The sequence below is a fragment of the Podarcis liolepis genome (genome assembly GCF_965112155.1).
Source record: "Podarcis liolepis genome assembly, chromosome: 3".
NCBI lineage: Eukaryota > Metazoa > Chordata > Lepidosauria > Squamata > Lacertidae > Podarcis > Podarcis liolepis.
Genome location: NC_139557.1, coordinates 91385300 through 91408900, shown reverse-complemented (window position 1 = coordinate 91408900; position 23601 = coordinate 91385300). Strand labels below are relative to the sequence as shown.

General features: G+C 42.4%; 1 protein-coding gene across 3 annotated transcripts in view; it reads left to right on the top strand.

Moving 5' to 3' along the window:
• Nucleotides 1–282: 282 nt before the first annotated feature.
• Nucleotides 283–23601, top strand: part of CAPN13 (calpain 13) — an 84286-nt gene continuing 60967 nt past the window's right edge. The window contains exons 1-4 of one of the 3 annotated variants that reach the window (XM_083496081.1): nt 283–694; nt 9494–9742; nt 17200–17275; nt 19375–19493. In XM_083496081.1, coding sequence (XP_083352207.1) covers nt 656–694; nt 9494–9742; nt 17200–17275; nt 19375–19493 — 483 coding nt within the window. In that variant the 5' untranslated portion in view covers nt 283–655. The remainder of the gene's footprint in view (nt 695–9493; nt 9743–17199; nt 17276–19374; nt 19494–23601) is intronic. The other 2 variants (XR_014524292.1, XM_083496082.1) reach the window with 2 other exon arrangements.

Below are 23601 nucleotides of genomic sequence, written 5' to 3'. Positions count from 1 at the left end.
GTCTATTTATGAAGGGTATATGGCGGGATGGGGGGGGTGTTTCTTGTGGGTTCTTTTGTCCAATGACATGATAAATCCATTGTTTAGTGTACAGATCCATAAATATTTCTTCATTTCCTGGTAGAGCTTTGAGAGAACCATGAAAACGAATATGAAACAAAGCCTGGTGTTTGCTAACAACATCTTAAACTCACAAAATATTGTGAGTGGTGAAACATTAACCACTGCAGGATAGGAGGGGCAAGCTACCTGTGGAAATCAGGTAAGATAACACCTGAGAGAAGCAGGAAGTTGTATACTGTTGGTCCCGGGCTTGGCTCTGACTTCATGTTCACTCTGGCAGGTGTTTACTTAAGGGGGTGCAGCATGCCTGCTGAAATACAAATCAATATAACAAAGCTGAAGTCATCTCGTTGGATTTAGCTAGCAAATATTCATTTGACAGGGTTTTTATAGCGGGGAAAAACCAGTTTGCCCTTCTGCCTCTGAAGAGATAACAGCATAAAAAATCGGAAGCTCAGATACTGGAAGATCACCTTCACAGAAGCACTGGAAGTGTTTGGCTTTGAAAAAGGACAGGCCGTTGGGAACTGTGCTGCCTGGAGAGACTTTGAATACAGAAAAGGAGAAGAGGCAATGACTTGTTGGGATCTTGATGGGGCTAGCCTGCTGTAAAGAACCTTCCCATGTAATGGTAAGTTTTCAGAAGTAACTGGGCATTGCTGAAGAAATGGGAAGGGATAATGTACATTCCTCTGTGTGTGCATGTAGAGGAGGGAAAGCAATAGGGAATGTTGGACGGTCTGCTACTTCCATCTATCTAGCTTCTCTTTCTGTTTCAAACAGCATAAGAAGAGTAGAGGAGCCTGCTGGATCAAGCCAGTGGCCCATCTAGTCCAGCCTCCTGTTCTTACAGTGGCCAATCACCAGTTTTCCCAGGACAGGTGTTAGGCTAACTGGCCTGTAATTTCCAGGGTGCCCATTGGATCCCTTAAAAAAATGGTGTTGCATTTGCTACTTTCCAGTCTTCAGGTATGGAAGCTGGTGTGAGACAAGTTACCTACTTTCGAGTTTTTTGAAAGTTCTTGTGCGGATGTCATCTGGACTCTGCAATTTGTCGGTTTTTACTTTGTTTATTAGGCCTAGAAACTCATCTCTCTTCACTATCTGCTTCAGTTCCTCAGACCCACCTCCTGCAGAGGTTGGTTCAGGCACTGAGATCTGCCCCGCATCTTCTATTGTGAAAATGGATGCAAAGAATTAATTCAGTTTCTCCGCAATCTCCTTATCCTTCTTTAGTATTCTTTTGATTTCATTGTCATCCAAGGATTCAACCATCCCCCTTGATGATCTCCTGCTACTAAAATACTTAAATAACTTTTTGTTGTTAGTTTTAATGTTTTGAACAATGTGCTTCTCAAAATCTTTTTTTCAGCATCACTTATTGTCTGCTTGCACTTCTTTTTTTGCCGAACTTTGTGGGGGTTTTTGTTTTGTTTGTTCTCTTCAGTTTTTTGAAGGAAGCCTTCTTGCCTCTAATAGCTTCTTTGGCTCTGCTCATGAACAACTCTGGCATTCTCTTGGTCCTCATGGTCCCTTTTCTGATCTGTGTTATACACTCCTTTTGAGTTTCTAATGTGGTTTTAAACAATTTCTAAGAATTTCAGCATCCTTCTTACCTCATTTTGAGGAAGTTTCCTCTTTTGAAACCAAATGGGACAGCATTGAATTTTCTTGGCATGAACATCAGTCAATACTGCATACAAAAAAATGTGTTTGGGGAAATTTGTACAACAATGCTGAAAGGTTTTCATGAAGATGCTTTGATTTTTTAAAAAATTGAAAATTGCTACAGAAATGTGAACAACTGAATTTAAGATTTTAAAAAATGAGAAATAGGGAGAACTGAATTTGCGATTCCTCCTTCCCGAGTGGGTGTATGGGGATATCTGAGAAAGTCCTGTGTTTGCCAGCCACAAAATGGCTGCTATGGGGACATAATATAACACACAACGGCAATATAATATAACACACGGGGTGTGTAAAGCATCTAAAAAAAGCAGGAAAAGAGACAGGACCAGTGCTTTTTTCTGGGGGTAGAAACAGAAGAAGAAACCTCTATTATACCTCTATTATAAACAAAATAAAAAGCACTGGAGGCCCAAATGAAATAACGTTCTAAGACAATTATTGAATTTTTCAGTTAAATGCTGTGAGGAAAGGTAACTGTTTTGCATATGAAATGGAGCAAGCAACATCTAATGAATAAAAATCAGGAGAAAATCCCTTCTAAATTAATAGGATTAAAACCATGAACTGCTGAAGTGGGATGCATGGCAGCAACGCAGCCACATCTTTTGCTTGATCTTGATCTCCTGAGGCATTAATGAAGTGGTAATTGTAGGAGCAGTGGGTTATTTACAGCTTTCACCAAATAATAGATAATTAGGTGAAATAGCATAGCTTTAACAAACAAAATAGACATTAAAACTGCAAATTAGAACTAAGATTGTTTTTAAAACAGGGTGTGACAGAACCAAAGTACAAAAAATATTGCATCAAGCTTTAATGAACATCTCTCTAGTATTATTTAGAACATATAACTTATATGAACTTCCTTACTAACTGTGCTAAACAAACACCTGAACAGTCCAATAATAACCATGCTTATTGGAGATGTTCAGTTAATTTGAATGGGCATTAATTCAAGTAATTATGCTTAGGAATTATAACTTAAATTGAAGCAGAACTGTTTTCTCCTTAAAGTTTGTTTTTTAAGTCAATGGGCTGTGGCTGTAATCCTGTATCTTGGGGGCCGCCAACCCAGGGCCCACAAAGGTCTCCATTGGTGCCCCCAGTCAGAGTTTGAGTTTATTTCTTCTCTTTTCTTTTAAAGTAAGCCTCTAGCTGCCCTAGAAAGAAAGTTATGAGGCAAAATGTGCAGGTATCCTTCTGAGCCATTTCTGTGAAATGAGTCAGCCTGGCTACTTCAGCCTGTCAGTGAAGTCAGATATGTGATTGAAAAGTGAGTTCTTTGGACACCAGGCAATAGGAATCCCCCAGGTACTAAATAGGTGCTGTTTTCTTCTCTTGTTTGGTGCACTTTTCCTGCTTGTGTCTTGTTTTCTAGTAGTCCTTGGCACCTCCATAGTTTGCCCTTTTTTACCCTATGAACCAGGGTGCATCTTTCCTTTGGTAGGTTTGTCTGAGATCAGGTACTCCCTAGAAGTTATTTTCTGCAAATATTACTACACACTAAGTGCAGGTGCATGACAAGGTGTTGCGGCAGGGGAGAGAATTCGGTTCCTTGTCAGTGGATCAATAGGAACTGTTCAAGGGAGGAATCAGAGGTGTATTTTTTAAAAATAAATAAATCTAGAATTAAAATTTAAAAATTCCTGCCTGCTTTGGCCCTCCTTAAATCTGGTGTGTCTATAAGCCACTATAATAGTGGTATTGTAAGGTATTTCTTCTTCCCTCCTCTAGGCAGCTTTTATTTTCCACCTCAGTGAAATTATTTTGCAAAGCATTGTATTTTCTCTCTGTGTGTCTCTGCCTTCTCATCAACTTTTCACCCTTTCTGCCTTTTGAAACCAAAGCCTAGCCCACTGACAGGCTGGAGATAAACTTCTTGTATGCCACTTTCCCTGCAAGGAATGGATAAGGGCATTCATGGTTCTCCTCTTCCCCATACTTCCTTCATAACACTCCATTGTGGAAGGTTAGGCAGAGAGACCGTCACTGGTCCAAAGTCACCCAGGAATTTCAACCCTTGTTTGCTAGGTCATAGTCCACTTAATACCATTTCAGCTTATTCTACAACAGGCTGTTTGTGGGAATATTATACCCCCACCCTCTGTGCACAAGGGGGAAGCCTATGAGTTCCCTTGTTAACAGTTCTCTGTGGTACCTTTAAGACTAATCAGTTTAGGGTGCAAACTTACACATGCTTACCAGGATCATGAAGTAAGTCCCATGAAATTTCATGGGACCTACTTCTGAGTGAACTTGGGTAGGATGGTACAATTACTGTGGCATCAATCTGCTCCTGCCCATATAATGTTATGTCAAACTAAACACAATTCAGTGTGTTTGTTAGTTGTTTGCAGTTATTTCAAGACACTTGTTTTTCAGTCACAATTTTAATATCAACCCCTAATGGAGCTGTCACCAAAGATTCTTTCACCGCTTTTAGCTCTGGTGATTGTTCCAGAACTTAAGTGTCTGCTCCATCGTTGTCCTTCAGCCATGTTTGATTTCTGCTCAGCAGAGTTTTTGCATCAAACTCTCCAGTTTATAATTGCAATTTCCAGATGTCTTCTGAAATTTATCTGCTGCTCTCCACAGGATTTCCCAGCCATACAGATCTGCTGACTTGCACTTTGGGTTGCAATAAACAAACAAACATTTTTACAACTGGGCATCTCTTTTCATTTATTTCGCCTATAATAGCTTTTTTTAAAAAAAAATTGGCTACAGTTTTGTTCGAGTAATATAGACGAGGCCAGGGTGAGCAGCTAGGAACGGGAATGGGGGAGGGGAGAACCACTTCCATATACAATTTGAAGAACCATCAGGAGAATTTTGTCAAAGTGATGGAAAGGGGATTGAGCTATATAACTATAATTATAGAAACAAGTTCTCAGTCTTTGTTTGCTGTACATTTCCACTGCCACGTCAAAAACGAACTGAACAATCCATTGGATATATAGCAGATGGTTCCCTGGCACCCGCAAAAACTGCTATAGCTTAATGAAAAGTCGGGGGGGAACGGGGACGGATGGCATATGGGTGATGATGGGCTCAGTTGTGCGTGTCTGCGCATACGTATACACGTAAGGTGCGCTGGTTCACACTCACGCTATTCAGTACAAAAGATGGATGTTAAAAGCAATCACCTACAAATAGGATTGTTGCCAAGTTTGCGACTTGGGCATTCTACCTTATCCCCCCGTTGTGTTTCGAGTCACAGGGAAAGGAGTATATGACAGGACTAGGGGTGAGGAAACAGATGGGAATTGCCTCCTCTGCCAATTCAGCTGCAGATCTCAAAGTGGTGATAACAGCAAGGTTGCAAGTTTGATCTCCGCACTGGGCAGCTGCATATTCCTTCTGTTGCCAGAGGTTGGACTTGATGATCTTTACGGTCCCTTCCAACTGTACAATTCTAGGATCCTATGACTCAGTCTAAGACAGGTGCCTATGATCTTATCAAGCCTTCCTGCAGGTTGCAACCCATGAGTGACTGTGCTCATTGCATATTGAGGCAAAGGGTGTGTTTGTGTATTTACATATATATTCATTTTCTTTTTTTATATATTACCTTTTTTCATTTCCCCCCTCATCTCTTGAAATAATTTTTATTTGATTTTACAAATGTAGAATTACTGTATAATATTACCAAATACATACCCCTATTCAGAGATTTCTCCAAATCTCTAGACTTCCCACCTTCCTCTCCACAGATCCTATTATCCACCTTTTCACCTTTTATTTCATCATCCAAGTTTTACATCTCTCTATTTTGTTTATAGTAATTTTTACATTACAAGTGTTACTGCAATCCTGCTAATGTTTTCATCTGCTTACAGTGGTCTCTCAAGTAAATTGTAAATTTCCCCCATTCTTTATTAAAGTTTTGGTCTTCTTGGTTCCTGAGCTTTCCGGTAAGTTTTGCCATTTCAGCATATTCCAGCAGTTTAGTTTGCCATTCTTCTCTGGTAAGGACTTTGTCTTCTATCTCTGAATATCTTACCTTTTTTCCATTGTGGCACCCAAGGCTGTATACGTGTGGTCCCCAGGCTGTCTCCTATTTAATCACTGACCAGGCCTTAGTTTTAGCAAGTTGGTGGCCTCCTGTGCCCTCAGACTATGCCTGGGCACTCAGGTTTTAACTTTCGTATGATGTTATAGAATTCCCTGTGTGGTAACAGACAGCAGAAGCACTGAGCGTGTTGAAATGTGCAAAGTCGCCCTATGTTACCGATACCTCTGGGAACCGGTTGCTTTTTCTCCCAGCTTAAGCCGCTGATCTGTACATAACACAATATAATCTCTCCTGTCTGTGTTCTCCAAATTTACTTTGGCATCTTAAAACGATTAGTTCATTATATATGGGTGACACACACCCATTTGAACAATATGTTGACCTGTGCAGTGTTCAAATATTCCTTATCTGGCAGCATAGATGGTGGGCTTTCTTAACCAACTCCTTTATTCAGGTAATACTATACAAGATTAATTTTGCATATGTTATAGCAATTGTTCTGATCACAGACATGATTGTGTGTGTGTGTGTGTGCGCGCGCGCGTTTGTGTGTGGACTCTGACAACCAGTTCCCTGGCACACACAAAGAGCTGGTTTTAATATGCTGTCATTTCTGTGGTGAAAACACTTTTATCAGTTCCAGTATTATGAGCTCTGCTGAAATTTTGAGATAGGCCTTGTTGCTCATAGGATCTCTTCAGACAATCTACTTCTACTTATTCTTCAACACAGGGCTTTTTTTCAGCTGGAGCTCAGGTGGGAGCCTCAGTGGTAAGATAACGCACAGCAAAGGCACTGTGTGCTAGTAGCAAAATCCCACTGAGCTAAATCTCATCGTTCATCTGGTTAGCCACTGCGAGAACAGGATGCTGGACTAGATGTTGCCTTTGGTCTGATCCAGTGGGGCTCTTCTTACATTTGTTGCCTTCTCGGTTTCTGTTGACAGGTGTCTACCTTAAAACAAGACACTCAAGTATACATATAAAATATATAATTCAGAAAGGGGCAGTGCAATAGACAATGGGAAAGAACCTCTGCCTGTGACCCGAGGGAAGTGGTGGCAATTCTGGGCTAGGCAGACAAATCTAAGTCAGCTTCCTATGAACCTAAGTCATAGCTGTCAACATTTCCCTTTTTTTAAGGGAAATTCCCTTATTCCGAATAGGATTCCTCGCAAGAAAAGGGAAAAGTTGACAGCTATGACCTAAGTGCAAGTAGCACAAGAGAACGCATTGCTCTGATGTTCGAGCACACACTTCGTGGAGCATATCTCTCCCCCTAGCAGTGAATTTTAATCATGCATAACAACTGCTTTTACATTTGTCCGTGTACATACCCAGACACCATTCTGATGAAGCTGACGAAGCTGTTCTGCGGAAGGGAGGAGAGCTAAGTGCCTTATTTTCTTCACTCCACTTGCTAAATTATTCCCAATGTGTTAAACAATGTAATTAAACACACACGCTCACATGATAAAAACTCTTTGCTGTTCCCCGTCAGCGCAGGGGGTGAGAGGGAGAGGGAGGGAGAGAGAAGAACGAACGCATGTGTCAGTCCCAGCCTTCAAGCTCTGCTAGTTTTAATTTGAGTTGTGGAATTAGTAATCAGTTTTGCTGGAACACTGTTGCAGGAAATAGATCCTTGCATGTGGCGGGCTTGAGCACTGTTGCAAATGAGTATTTGTTAAGGGGAAACCATTCCCTTGTCATGTTATGCTACATTACGTAAGATTTATTTCCTTTGTGCAGAGAAATGGAAGCCAAAAAGGAACGCTCGCTCTTCGTGTCAGTGGAAGGTTATTTCTGAATTTCATCTGATTCCCTCTTTAAAAAGAAACAGTCTCTCTTAATTAAACAGCATGTGCAGAAATGCTCTTGGTTTATAGGGTTTGTTATTAAAATGAGAAGCAAGGCCAGGAGCTAGGAAAAGGGAGAAATTCAGTCCAGGCCACAGAATATGCAAACCGAAAATGTAGCCTTTCTTCAAAAATGTGCACAGCTCTGAACTTTGCAATCAAAAAAGAAAAGTGTACAAAAATGTATGTATTCTGGGAATGTGTGCATAAAAATGCACATATTTTGATGAAAAGACCAGAAAAGTGCATCTTTTTAGGAAAAATTGCATACAGAAATGTGAACACCAGTAGAAATGTACACCAAAGCACTGACAATTCCTTTGTGAGGAGCCTTTGAAAAATCATAAACTGATGCTGAAATGCATGACTAATACACCTTTTGAATGGGAAAAAAGAGAAACTAGGAAGAATGGAAATAAGTAGCCCTCTAAAATTGGGGCGGTTAAGCAGTATGCACCTCTGTGGGCAGAGAGTTCCACAGCTGTGGCTAGAAATATCATGATGGGAGGATTTAAGACTGTGAGGAAGTATCACACATCAATGTGAAAATGCAAACATGTTTCACAGTCAGTTATATTTTTATGTTTTTATATCCTTTTGTAATTATCATTTTACAACCCAAAGGTGCAAGAGAAGGGTATTACATCGTTCCATATACAAAGCAAACAAACAATAAGGAATAAGAGAAATAAATGGTAACACCCTAAACTAAATCAAGGCATCCATATTTCCCAAGATGGCGTAGATGGTGAATATTGGGCACCTAAGTTCGAAGCGTAAGAAATAAAACCCCACCAGGTGCTCTACATCCTTCTGAAGATGCACAATTTATTCAAATATATTTGAAACAAAATTGTTTAATTTATGGGAACCTTTTAATCAAATATTTAGAACTGTGTCCTCTGTGCTTGTCACACATCCCAATGCCTTTCCCCTTATTGGCCAGAACATTAAAAAGGTGGAGCTGGCTTGAGCCTTATGGAGCAATTGAACAGGATACCTAGAGCAAGTTTCCTCTTACTGTCTCCACGGCTGAAATATCTGCAACCATAGAAACCATCAAACTTTCCTCTCTTCCTCCTTCTGGGCTTACATGCCAGCCATTCCTCCAATGGCACACTACCATCAAGCCCTTCTCCAGTTGGGAAATTATTCTAGTTCAAAGGAGGAGCAGGAGGGCTGCTCTGAGGCATATGGCAGTCCACACTCACACCAAGTGGGATCACACTCTCCTTTGTCTAATTCTTTTCAATGGGAGTTAAGCTTCATGGAAGGAACCTGGAATATACAAAGGCTCCATCTCTTTGTCTTTAATCAGTGCCTTTGATGTTGACAATCAGAATTACAGGATTGCGGTGTGACTGCAGATGGCAAGAGGTGACCAGTGTGCTTATAAAATGTGAGGAAGGAACCGGAAAGCAAATGTTCTCATAAATCTCAGGCACACTTTTAATAATAGCCTCCTATATTGAATTTTGGGCCTTGGCTATCTCATAGATCAAAACAATGTTCTGTGAAGTTACTGAAATCAGCAGTGTCAAGAGGGCTTTGTTTGGAAACTTGGGAGATTATCAGTGGAAATAAAGAGGAATAGAGCCATGAGAGATTTTAATACGCCTTGAGACAGCAAGAGTGAGGAGCAGCTCAGCAGCTCAGTGAGCCTTTGTTAATTCTCTGCTCCGGGAAGGTTTAAATTTTGGGGCACAAATACATTGGCAGCACTTGTGAAATTCCAGACATCTCCACATAACTTTCCAGATAATGAGGTTTCACTCACTCCCCTGTGGTTTGGGAGTTCCACCTTCTTGGGCTCCAGTCCTCAGACATGGTGGCTAATGATATTCCTCACCATTATTGTTTCTTCATTTCAGGAAAGGAATAGGAATCCAACTCCTGAGATGTACCCGAGGAAACCTGAGCCAGATGTGCCAAAGTCAGAGAGAGCAGGAAATGTGACTTCCACTGTGAAATTTAAGAACCAGGACTTTGTTCAGTTGAGAGACCACTGCCTGAATCATGGTGTTCTTTTTCAAGATGAGACATTCCCCATAAACCTTAGTTCCATTGGACCCTTGCCCTTTCTAAAGAAGCCATATATACTTGAGTGGCGGAGACCAACTGTGAGTAGCTACCAAGTGTTAGCAGACCTTGCAGCTTTCGTAAATTAGAGTGGAATAACCATCTATGGTTTCTGGAGTTCAAAGGCTTTATTCATGCAGGAACTATTTCCAGGATGAGCACAGATGAAAAGAGAGAAATAGCAGACATCTTGTCTCAACAATAAACAGTAAACAAAATTTTGCTCAGTTTTTAGAGGTGGCATTACCTTAGACAGAGAGCTACAAACAAGTGCTAGCTAGCTTGCTACACAAACAGTACCCTCTGGTAGTTCAAAGTAATGCAGGCCTCAATTATGAACTCAAGAAAAGGAAATATATTTGCCTTTCACCAAGTTTTACAGCAGACTATCGGCTCCATGTTCCTAGTAAAGCAGTTTAACTCAACATTTAAGTGCAAGCTCTGGTGTGATTAGCCCTTGCCAAGCATTCTTTTAAAAAGTGGAGTGGAAAAAGAAGATTGTGTATGTTGTTTCTACTTCCAGCCCTGACAAGTTCATTTGAAAGTTAGAACAGTACCTATGTGCATACAACAGTATGCACATTAGAATGTAAGAGCCTACTGGATCAGGCCAGTGGTCAGTCTAGTCTATCATCCTGTTCTCACAAAAGCCAACCAGAAGCCTATGGGAAGTCCATAAGCAGGCTCTGAAAGCAACAGCGATCTCTCCTGTGGTTTCCAGTAGCTGATATTCAGAAGATCACTGCTTCCAGCAGTAGAAGTAGAACATAGCCATAAGAGTTAATAGGAGCCTTACCTTCCATGAATTTGTCTAATCCTCTACGTTGGTGGCCATCATAGAGTTCTGATCATGCAGACAGATCTATATTCGTGGACATGATAGACCCTGTTCCAATTTTCAAATGGAAATTTGAGGTCATATCATCATACATTGAAAGAATGCTAAAAAGGGGCTTTCATTAATTCTGAATCAGAAAGGGGCATTTCCTCCTCCTCTTCAGGTTGCCCAGTGTTCCTCGGAGGAGAGAATAAGAAGGAGAAGAGGGAAAGAGAGGAAGACCCCTTGCCACCATGTCTCTGCACCGGTCACAGAAGATGAAGGAGGGAGGGAGGGAAAATAATAAATACAGTGGAACCTTGGGTTAAATACCATTCTCCTTATGTAACAAACTCCGCTAACCCGGAAGTAGGTGTTCCGGGTAGCAAACTTTGCCCCAGGATGCAAGCGGAAGTCGTGCGCTGGCAGTGCGGCAGCAGTGGGAGGCCCCATTAGTAAAAGCGTGCCTCAGGTTAAGAACGGTTTTGGGTTAAGAACGGACCTCCGGAATGAATTAAGTTTGTAAACAGAAATACCACTGCACTGCTGAGCTATGGTCCTTCCTCTGTATGTATGTAAAGGCTTTATCCTCAGACAACAATGTGAGGTAGGTTACTATCGAGCTTCATGGATGAGTGGGGATTTGAGCCCTAGCCTCAAGAGTCCTAATCCACTGCTCTAACCACTACACAACACTGCTTAGACATGGAATACCTTCTCCTTCCTCTCCTTCATCCAAGTTGTTGACATCACTGAAATGCGATGGGCAGGGGAGGGGATAGATGGGGATTTTTTTTTTTAAGGGTGTAAAAGTCATTTCCCCTTTGTTTTATAGTGTAACTATGAGTGTTGGGTATGCTTGTTTTTTGAAGTTTAGTAACAGTCAAGGGACTATGTCACATTTCAAAGGCTATGCATGTAAATCTATACAAATTAGCAATATCTTGAAATTAATTTTAATTGCAAACCCCAATAAGCAATTTAATGAGCCCACTTTTGTGAGACTAACACTTTTGCCCTATGGCTATATCTTTTCTCAGCTGCCCCCCCCCCTCAAATTTTGCCAGTCATTAATGGTTGGTTTAGCAAACTGACAGTAAAGAAAAATTGCACCTCAATCCAAGATGTCTCTGCTTGTTTTGCATCTTCTGAGTCATGCAGTATCTGGTTATTTAAGTGACAGATAACTCCCCCCCCCCCCCCGCTGTCACCATTCCAGTTCCAATATAGCAGCTGAGGAGTGAAGCGGGCTTCAATTTTATCTCAGGCATCAACAAGAGAATTGCCAATTACGTTCAGAGTCTGGGATCTTTATAGCTGGTGGTAATGCATAAAGCAGAGAGAACACAGCTTGATTTGCAGATGCCAGGCAGTGCTGACAGCTAGAAACAACTTGTTTTGACTTGTAAAGTGAGCCAATTTGATAACGGGAGTCCCTGAAGGGGAACAGGGTTGGAGCACAAAACTGTCATCTTTGAAGCCCTTCTTGAACCTGACATCCATGCCCTTTACCACTTGATGCAAATTACTGAATGCATTGGTGCTGAATTTACTTAAATTCCACTCTTTCTTTTTTGGAATGGCTTTTCTGAGGCTCTCAGAGCAATCCTAGCCGGGTGACGATGAGCAGTTCCACACCTAGTTAGCTTCCATGGCACTCCTTGAGCTTCTGGTCAGTCTTCATGGCAGGGGTGTGGAACCTGTGGTCCTCCAGATGTTGTTGGACTACAACTCCCCTGATCCCACCCTAACCATTGGCCATGCTGACTCTGGATAATGGGAACTGGAGTCTGACAACATGTACAGGACTACAGGTTAGCCTCTTCTGCAGTATGGTTTGGGAATATAGGGCTAGGAGAGGTAGGGGTTGCCAGCTTTCTACTGGCTCCTATTCCTGCACTGCTAAATCACAGCTTGATCTGCTGATGGTAGCAGATGATAATAGTGAAATTTATTCAATGGAAAATTTCGCCTCTATATCTGTAGATTAAATCACAGCTAAAGATACAGGAGCAGCTTTCATTCTGATCAACCAGAAACTCTGCCTGAAGCTCATCCAGTCCATTTGTCTCCCATTTGTGCCAGAAGAGCTCGCAAGCAAGGCCAACTCATGCAATCTTTTGGTAATGCCTTTTAGTTAGATTCTCAAATAAAAGGAAGCAAGAGCATAGTCTGTAGGTCACTATGGATCTGGAGTCTAAGATCTTGCACATAAGCATGCACCATATACATCGGGGGGGGGGGTAACCTGTGGCTCCCCAGATGTTGTTGGACCTATATCCAACAAGCCTGGGATGATGCAGCAATAAACAAACGATGACACCTTCCCTGTCCCTGATGCACAATCCTTAACAATGTAGCAGAGACCACCCAGATGTCTAAAAAAACAAAAGAACAGGAACATGCACCATACCAGACAAAACAAAGAGATTTAACAATCATGCTCCAGTTGGTTCAGTCAAGATTGCTGTGCTGCATATTGTAGGGAAAGGTTAACAAAATCACAAGAGATTTTCTGACAATCAAACCTAAGGGAGAAGTTTCTTCTTTCTCTGGATTATGCCTTAGGAAAGGAAAACCGGCTCCAGTGCAATGAGTCATGCCCTTTCCTAAAGGTCTTGTGCTACAGATGCGGAACTCGTGCAAATGGTAACTAATGTTGCTAATGCTGCTTCTCCTTGGCACACATCAATTACTGCCGAAATCTACATCTAATTCAATCAGTTGACTAGGCAGTGACACTTCTCTTATTAAGCAGTCACAGGCAGGAAATGCTGTTTCCATTTCATTAAGCTGATTGAATACAAGCAAACAAATGGACTTTTTTCCCCAGTAATACTGAGCGAGGGAGGACCTTAGGGTTCAAATCCACAGCGACCTCCATAAAAACACATCCAGTCTACTTGCCAACACTGACAAGAGGAAAAGCAGCTTCCTGTGGTGTTGAGAAATAGCAGCTTTGGGTGCCAAAGAGCTGTGAATCACGCAGAGTAGTTATTATTAGCCCAGTCTTCAGATTCCTTACACAATGTTCAATGTGTATCTGAAGAAGTGTGCATGCACACGAAAGCTCATACCAAGAACTAACTTAGTTGGTCTTTAAGGTGCTACTGGAAGGAATTTTTTATTTTGACTATGGCAGACCAACACGGCTACCTATCTACTAATGTTCTCAAGTGTAAGCACTGAGATCCCAGGGTATGGCTTGAAGGCATAGGAGGCCACCACCTTGCTTACAGATTATGCCCAAGGCCTGGATGGGGTGATCCCCTAGGAGGTATGTCACCTTGGATTCCAAGAGGGAAGAAGGCAGCATGGAAATGTACTAACAGTAAAAGAAGAAGGATATTGACAAGCTGGAATGGGTGCAGAGGAGGGTAACCAAGATGACCAAGGTTCTGGAAACCAAGGCTGCCACATGGAAGATGGAGCACGGCTGTTTTCTGGTGCTCCGGAGGGTAGGACCCAAACCAATGGATTCAAGTTACAAGAAAGGAGATTCCGACTAACCATTAGGAAGAACCTCTTCTGATAGTAAGAGGTGTTCAGCAGTGGAAAGAACCTCAGATGGTAGTTGGCAGGTCCTTCATTGGAGGTTTTTAAGCAGAAGTTGGACAGCCATCTGCCAGGGATTCTTAAGCTGTGATTCTTGCATTGCAGAGCGTTGGATGAGATGAGTCTTTGGTTCCCTTCCAACTCTACAATTCTATTATTATTATTTTTTAATCTAAAGAACAGAATAGATTTTGCCCAAGTGGGGTTATCTGCCTTGGGCTATTTATGACACTAGTGCATAAATAGAAGAGTTTAGGCTGGTGCATATGGCTGATCTATCTGTGGCAATTATTCCCCTTCTAGGAAGGACCATAGCCCAGCAGTAAGGCATTAAAATATTTTTTTCCCTGAGGGTGAGGGGATGAGGATGAGGTTTGTTTGCTGAGAGCCAGTGTGGTGTAGTGGTTAAGAGCGGTAGTCTCGTAATCTGGGGAACCGGGTTCGAGTCTCCGCTCCTCCACATGCAGCTGCTGGGTGACCTTGGGCCAGTCACACTTCTTTGAAGTCTCTCAGCCCCACTCACCTCACAGAGTGTTTGTTGTGGGGGAGGAAGGGAAAGGAGAATGTTAGCCGCTTTGAGACTCCTTAAAGGGAGTGAAAGGCAGGATATCAAATCCAAACTCTTCTTCTTCTTGTTTGCTTTTTTAAAAAAGCAGATTAACATTTGCCATGGCTGCTGTACATAAAGAATTTCCTGCCTTAGAAAACAGGGTTGGATAACCCCAGAAGTCTCTTTCAGTTCTAATAACCTGAGTTGTTAAGAGGCATGCAAAGCACTCCATTTTCTAATATAGTGAAATGACCTTAAAACAGAACTTGGGCTTTTCTGATTCTCAGTTGCATCCTCCTTTTCCTAAATTGGACTGTACATGTCATTGGAGAAAAGAATATGGCCAAAAGCAAGCCAGTCACAAAACACCTGGGCTACAGAATTTCCCTGGAATATGCAGCTCACTGACATCTCTGTAGGGTGTTTGGTCTCAAATCAGTCTTTGCAGACAATCAGACCAAGCATGCATCTAAATGTCTTCGAAGCTTTAAAGCCATATTTCAACATCAGCTTGTGTATACAGTATGAAAATGAAAAGAGTGACAAGTTATCAGTCAAACCTGTGAAGGAGACAGCAAAATCAATGTGTGCAAGAAAAATGCATTAAGGAGTTGGTTCCCAAATTTCCTGATGTGATTTGAACCTTCCTCAGAGAAAATGACACATCTAAATTAAAAGGAAAAAGAACAAGATTCTGATTAAATTCAGTCTCCTACAGGTTACATCAGAGGAAGAGAACTTTGTAAAAAACAACAACAATACATTCCTCTCTTGAGTTTACTGGCCACTATGGAACTGCTGCTCTCCAGAATTTCATTCAAAGTGGGTTGGGAAATTTGGAAGCTGGATTTTAATAAAATTTACTTGCCGCTCATTGGTCTTGACTTCTTGTTATTCTGTGCAGCCCTCTTTCTGGCTGCAATTTGCTATATCTAGCAACAGTTGTAATTCCTTTTTTTCTAAGCTTGGGATCACTCCCCATGTTACGGTTCATGGCAAAAAACAGAGGCACAAAACCACAGGTGGACTTGCATTTTCACTTTCTCATGTGAATTCTAATATGCAATAGCAGAATGTGAACTTAGGGTTGGGGGAGGATGAGACTTTGTCTGCATTTTAGTGATGAAACAACCTGACTTGCACTTCTCAGGCCAATACAAAATTATCCTTTGAAATCCATACTTTTCTGCATTTTATTACACAATTATTCAACCGAGTGTACAAAAATATGCAAGAAAGTGTGCATAAAATGCATATAACCAGCGCTATCTTTCTAGATAGAGAGCTGGACCATAAAGAAGGCTGATCGCCGAAGAATTGATGCTTTTGAATTATGGTGCTGGAGGAGACTCTTGAGAGTCCCATGGACTGCAAGAAGAACAAACCTCTCCATTCTGAAGGAAATCAGCCCTGAGTGCTCACTGGAAGGACAGATCATGAAGCTGAGGCTCCAATACTTTGGCCACCTCATGAGAAGAGAAGACTCCCTGGAAAAGACCCTGATGTTGGGAAAGATGGAGGGCCCAAGGAGAAGGGGACGACAGAGGACGAGATGGCTGGACAGTGTTCTCGAAGCTACCAGCATGAGTTTGACCAAACTGCGGGAGGCAGTGGAAGACAGGAGTGCCTGGCGTGCTCTGGTCCATGGGGTCACGAAGAGTCGGACACGACTAAACGACTAAACAACAACAACATCTTTCTAGAAAAGGCGGTGCTGGAACTCACCATGAACACCTCCCTCATTCTCTTAAAATGGCAATGAAGCCCACCTGAGAGGTGAAGGAGCTGAGTTCCAGCGAGTTCTGGGTGGAAAAAAGCATTGTATAACATACAAAAAAGCGTCATTAGGGAAAGTCATTAGTTAAAAACATGTACATTTGTCAAAACTGAATCCAAAGTGTATATCGGAAAAATCTGCAGTAAAACACTATCAAATTTTCTTTAATATAATATTCAAGAAAATTTGATGCTGTTATTTAAAAAAATGGAAAATTTTGCAGAAATGTGGAGAACTGAATTTAAGACTGGGAAAATGAGAAACCAAGGGGAACTGAAATGGACAGCTTCATTCATCTCTGTGCTCACTTTTCATAGGAGCATTGGATGAGCTCTTCCTCAATCTGTGAAGGTATATTTTTATAGAAGGGAAGTGCACATGCTCCCCTTTAGCTTATTATGGTGAAAAGTGGAAGCATTTGTCCACATGTATATTGGCTTCAATCCTAAGTTAGCCACCCAGAAACAGATATTTGCAGACAGGGTGAAAATGTTTAGTTTTTCCATTTGAGCAAAGCAAGTTCAGGCCATGCATAGGAGCTGCCACATTCCTACTGAAGGCTGCAGATCTAAGTGCACCTACTAGAAACTAAAGCTGCAATTCTAATTCCATTTACATGGGAGCCAGTTCAATTGCATTCAAATGGAGTTATAGAGGAGCAGACATACAGAGTAACATGAGTACAAGGAAGGAGATGTCAAGTAAAGTTCATCAAACGGTATAAAGAAATGAACCTAATTAGCAGCTATTAATCAGCATTCTATTAAGTAACAGAAATGTGTGTTATTCTCTTTTAAAGGAGATCCTCTCATACCAGAGCCCTCTTTTGATTGTGGATTCTGTGAGCAGATTTGATATTCTTCAAGGGCCTATAGGTAAGATCCAAATTCTATGTTGGCACTTGGGAGTTTGCAGGCCTGCAAACCAAGAGTGCACCTGTTACAATAGCCTAACAACATCTACTTATTTTATTGCAATGCTATAGAAAGCATTAATTGTTTTCTGCATTAATTGTTTAAGGGGCTATCTGTGTCTTGAGATAGCCTGTGTCTACCTTATCTGTGGGGAGAACCATTTCTCTTATTTTTTTCATGGAAATGAGACATTCTACAACAGTTCATTGTGGGGTGGAGCTCAGTATGAGCAGTAGCCGAAGCATAAGGCCCCCCCTCACCTGTTTTCGTTTGTTTGTTTGTTGTCTGTGAGGCTGTTTTGTTTGTTTTGCATCCTGTGCATGACGCAGACCTTGTATAGCTCTGGGGCATTGTAGGAGAAAAATGGCAGCCAACACCACCACCAAAACAATGGTAGAGACTATTTGGAGAAAATACTGTAAAGTGACCTTTTTCCAGGACAGGGATGAGAAAAAGAAAAATATCTGAAATGGTCTCAGAGAAATAAAAAGCCTGCTGAGAAATTTCAGCTCAGCTCTAATTATAACAGGCTTGTGAAGAGCAGAGGTTGAGAGGAGAGAAGTAAGTTGGGATGAGGGAACAGATAAAGTTAATGCAGTTGCCTTAAGAGAAAACAGGTGAGCCAGCGCCCTGCAAAGTGATGCTGACTGAGTCAGTGCAGAGACCGAAAGTAAGGGGTCATTTGGTCACTGTGATGGAAGAGAAAATTATTGCAACAGATGGAGGAGAGAAACTAGTGAGCAGAAAATGGAGAAAGTCTACATGAGAGATGACCTGGATATGCAAAAGGTTTTTAGCAGCCGATTCCGAAAAGAAAAGGCAAATTTTGTACAGGCTGCAAATGAAGGAGTGAGTGGAATGATTTAACAGCAGCCTGGATGTGGGAAGAAAATGAAAAAGAGTAGCCAAAGATGGCCCCACAGTTGTGCTCGGTGAAGGTAGGGGAGATAATAGGATTTTTCAGCAGTGACAGAAAAGTGTGGCAGAGAGGGAAGGTCTGGATAAGAAGGCAGAGAGTTCAGTTTGACACATTGCTGAGATGCTCAGGCGGAAATGTCAGTGAGGGAGCTAGTGATTAAAAAAGATTGTCCAGAAGGGAATGAAAAATAAACCTGTGAATCATCAGGTGGTGATCTGCAGCCTGTCTGTGCTGGTTCTCTTACTTTACATGTATGGGAGAGTGATGCCTGGCCCTTTTGTGCATAGGAAGAGATGGGGATGTGCTTCTTTCCCCTTCACTATATGTTTAATCAGTTTTAAATCCTATTTAAACATGCAGGCTGCAGGCTGTAAACCTGGGTGGTTTGAAATCAAGCCACGCAGGGAAAGACACAGGCAGGGGCGTAGGAAGGGGGGTGCAGGGGGTGCAGTCCACCCCAGGTGTCATCCTTGAAGGGGTGACCAAATAGCACACCACAGGGGGCGGCATTTACCATGGGGCCTGTCCTACAGTGCGCATGAGCCACGCGTCTCTCCTGAGAGTGATGTGGTGACTCGGGGCCCTGCGCTGCCCGAAATGGCAGTATGCGGCTTGCATCCACCAGACGGACTCCACAGGCAGCTGGGTGTGGCACCCCCCTGGGCGGATTGCCACGCTGCCCCCATGCATGGATCGCCCCATCCCCGTGGGCGACTTGCCCCACTCCCACCACTCCCAGTGCCGGACCAGTTAGCTATGCCCCTGGACACAGGAGTTTTTAGGCACTGCCAATTGGTTGATCAAACCCTTCTTTTTGGCAAGGAACCGTGTCCTTACCTGCCCCATGGTGGACTTCATCTATGACAACAGGCATAGGGCAGGAGGACATGGCTTGGGGAAAACAGCCTCATGGGCTAAATTAGGATACCTTCTGGGCCTAATTAGACCTGAATAGAACTCCTGTGAATAACATTTGAGGGAAATGTTTCTCCTTTAACAAATATAGACAACCATTGCAAGTTGTACAATTTATGTTCTGAACCAAGTAATTATGAACTTTGGAAAAATCAATGCCTGCTAGGAGAGGGTGTAGTAGATTGATTGTGGAATTAATTACAACCTCCGTCTTATCTTTTCCAAGGTGATTGTTGGGTTCTAGCAGCTCTTGGTTCTTTGACCTTACAACCACGCTTCCTGGAAAACGTGATTCCAAGAGACCAAGGATTCCGACACAATTATGCAGGGATTTTTCATTTTCGAGTATGTAAAAGAGTATGTTGGTGTTGTGTCATTTTGTATTATGTTTTCAGATGAAACTCCAGAACCTAGAGCTGCTCGTGGTTAAAAGTAGTGTTTTATTTCATGCTTGCCACATTTTGCCTTAAAATATGGCTTTGCCATATACTGAAAAAATGTTTGTTTTTTACCACTCCCACTCTCCATAAATTAATGAGGAAAAAGTTGCAGTAGAAAATTATCATAGAAAGAGCAACAACAGTGAAGTTCTGATAGGCTTGCTGCAGAATTTTAATGGAGCCTTCCCCACTTTCAAGATGGGTGAGCATTTTAGTGAATGCCCTTTTCTTTCATGCAACAAGACCTCTCCAGTGGTCAGCATTCAACAGCCTTCCCAGATGAACTGCGTGTAATCTTCTAGTGGGCTTTCCAGTAAGCACAGGAAAACAGGGGGTCTGCCTGCCTTATGCCCGCCAGCTATTTGTTATTCCTGCATTTCTTTAATGTGAAATCTTGTTACTTTTATTACAATCAGTGTGGAAAGGTGTTCTTTTAGGTGCAAAAGGAGTTCCTTCAAAAACAAAATCAGTGAGTGCGGCAATCTCAGGCAGTTGGTATCTGGCACCCTGTGCTAGGTAAAGCAAGACATCATGATGTAATGGTGGTCTTTTCAGATCAGGAAGACTGAGCAGCCAGGGAAGCTGCAGAGCAGTTGAGAAATGTCTGATGCAGGTATGGAAACCTTTAGCCCTCCAGATGTTGCTGAACTACAGCTCCCATCAGCCACAGTCAGCATGACCAATAGCCAGGAATGGTGTGAATTGTAATTCAACATCCTTTGGAGGGCCAAAGTTCCTCACACCTGGTTTAATATAAATTAAAAGGCACACACATGCACCATCTTTGACTACCTCACAATAAGGTGCATTCCACCTTGAACTCACCAAAATAATTATTAAATTCTAAAACACCCTGTGAATGAGGAAGAACCACAACTTTTTTATTTGTACCCTGCCCATCTGATTGGGTTGCCCCAGCCACTCTGGGCAGCTTCCAACATATAGTAAGTAGCTTCTCTTGGGAGGAAATAAAAACTTTTGAGAAACCAGAGGTTTCAGCACAACAGGACTTTGAATTACTCTCTCCAATAAAGGTTTAAAATAGACTCTGGAATTACTTCATGAAAAGCTTGTACGCATTATTTAAGAGCATTCCAGTCTTCTTATTAAGAAGCAGAATTTATTATGGTATTTGAAAATATTTCCCACTACCCTCTTATCAGGAACTCCGTACACCTGCATCTACTTTTCCTCTGACAAGAAGATCAAGCTAAACCAAACAAAGACCAACCCAAACACTCCTACCCCTGAATCAAACATCTTTGTCCATAATGTTCTTAAATTATCTCTTCAAAGTTGCTGCTAGCGCAGCACAGCTTGATAATTAGTTTTTATGCAACTTGGTAAAGAATGCACCATTTCCTCCCACAAAGAGATAAAAAAGCCTATTTTCTATTTCAGTCATAGTGCCTGCCATTTCTATATTACTTCAAAGGACTTTGAGAAATTGGAAAGCACTGATTTAACATCCCCATCCACAGAGATTAGTCATAAAGCACCTGATGTATTTTCATGCGTATGTTCGGCGGGTGGCGGTGAGGTGCAGACGGGGTAGCATTGCTCACCTGGCTTCCCAACCCCAAGTGAAGATGCAAGTTACTGAGAGGGAAAGAGATGTAAGGTGCAGGGAACTCAACGTGGGGGAGACATGGCAGCAAAGTCAATGAAATGGCCCTGCTGTGCTAGCTCTTCTCACCTGGGGATGGGGGGGGGGGAGAGAGATCTGGCCCACCAGACCAAAGAACTCCCCCACCCCTGCCTTAGGGGCAAAGCCATTGCTTAGCTTGGTTTCATTGTTCTTGCTTGTAGTTCATTATGCCCGGCCAGGAGCTGAAAGAAGCCTAGGCTATCAAATTCTCAACCCCTCTTCCTCTGGGGTTTTGTGGAATTGTAGCAATTTTATTGGTTCACCCTTTTTTCTAGATCACATGGCGTGCTTTTGAAAAAACGACAAAGAATGGTAGTGACAAGTTTTGCAATTAACAAATTAAACAAAATTGTGTAGCTCAAGGGATCCTAACAGCTCCACAGCATGGTTTTCCTTTCCTTTGTGTGAAACAGGAGAGCTTGAATTAATCACCAAATAAAAGGGGGATTTCTACTTTATTGTGAACTTTACTCTTGATCCTTGGAAATCTTCCAATATCCAGATAAAATGGCTGCAATCTCTTGAAAGACGCCTTCTTGTTTGCACTTTAGCCCCTCTGCTTTCTGCGGTGTTTGAACAAAGGTGCATTGCAGTTTCAACCTTAAACCTTCATAGTCAATAGGCCAGCCGCCTCGTGCTACTAGCTGTTTGGCATGAGCTTTTGACTGACGAAAGGGGGAAAAAAGCCCTCCAGCATCAAAAGCTTGGAAAGATGGTACTCCAAGTGTCTCCATGCATTTGTTCTCTGCCAATCAGCAACAATGATTAAAGATAGAACAAATTGGATTGTTTTTCCTGGCTTGAAGCTGTGCTTTCACTTTGATGGTTCAGATAAATGCAAGTTGCATCCAAAAACTTTCTCGCTCTTGTTATGCAAAATTTAAACTTGGCTACCTTGATCACTGTTTCAAGCTAAAAAATAATTTGGGAGGCATAGAAGGTTGGAGAGACATCAAATGCTGCCTTTTGTTTCAAACTTCAGCCACCCTTTTTTGGTAGATGATTCTTGAGCATATTAAATCAAAAGAGCATACAGGCAAGAATAGAATTCTTACTATTCAATAGGGTTTCCCACTCTGCATTTAAATCAGATACCCTAGGTTGGTGATGGCAGTATGTCAGGCTTGGGCAGTGGGCACCCCTTAGATCAGGGGCCCTTGGCCAATGGCACCAGCCATAACTATATTCTTGCAAGCCACCCCAATCACCAATGGTGTGAGATTCCAGGAGTTCCAGGCATGTGCCCAGAATCTGGCTTGCTTTGAATGAGGAACACAACCAAGACTGTGGTGCCTTTATGATATATGGTTTATTTACATGTATATACAACCTCAGCCTAAGATGGAGGGGCTCACAGCATAAATGCCCCCAAAAGTTCTTGCTTCTCCCATAGTCACAGCCTTGAATTCAAATGGAAATCAAGCATAGCTCTCTCTCAGTTCCTGCCTGCAGCCTCTAGCCTAGCTTTCTCTCTCTCACACTGGCTACTGTATTTCTCACTACCCACCCAGTAAGGGAGGAAGCCTGCCCATTTGACCTCTGGCATGGAGCAACTTCCTTTGTTATACTAAAGACCATACTTAGGAGGCAACTATTGCCCTTAACTCACCAAGAAGCTTGCCTGGCTGGTTCAACAATAGGATCTCCCTTAGATTGTAACCCTTGCTGGCTCCAGGACTCCAGGAATTCAAAGGGAGCTTCCTTCTGCTGAGTCCAATCTTTGAAGTATCTAGCTTAGAATCATAGAATCATAGAATCATAGAGTTGGAAGAGACCACAAGGGCCATCAAGTCCAACCCCCTGCCAAGCAGGAAACACCATCAGAGCATTCCTGACATATGGTTGTCAAGCCTCTGCTTAAAGACCTCCAAAAAAGGAGACTCCACCACACTCCTTGGCAGCAAATTCCACTGTCGAACAGCTCTTACTGTCAGGAAGTTCTTCCTAATGTTTTTCAAATTGTCTAGAAGCTCTCCATGGTTTCAGATGGGTCTTATCCAGATCTCTGGGACACAGGTGGTGCTGTGGTCTAAACCACTGAGCTTCTTGGGCTTGCCGATCGGAAGGTCAGTGGTTCAAATTCCCGTGGTGGAGTGAGCTCCTGTTGCTCTGTTCCAGCTCCTGCCAACCTAGCAGTTTGAAAGCACACCAGTGCAAGCAGATTTCTATGTGCTCTGGCTTCCATCGTGCTGTTCCATTGTGCCAGAGGTGGTTTAGTCATGCTGGCCACATCACCCGGAAAGCTGTCTGCGGACAAACACCTGCTCCCTCGACCTGAAAGCGAGATGAGTGTCGCAACCCTATAGTTGCCTTTGACTGGACCTAACCATCCAGGGGTCCTTTACCTTTACCTATCCAGATCTAC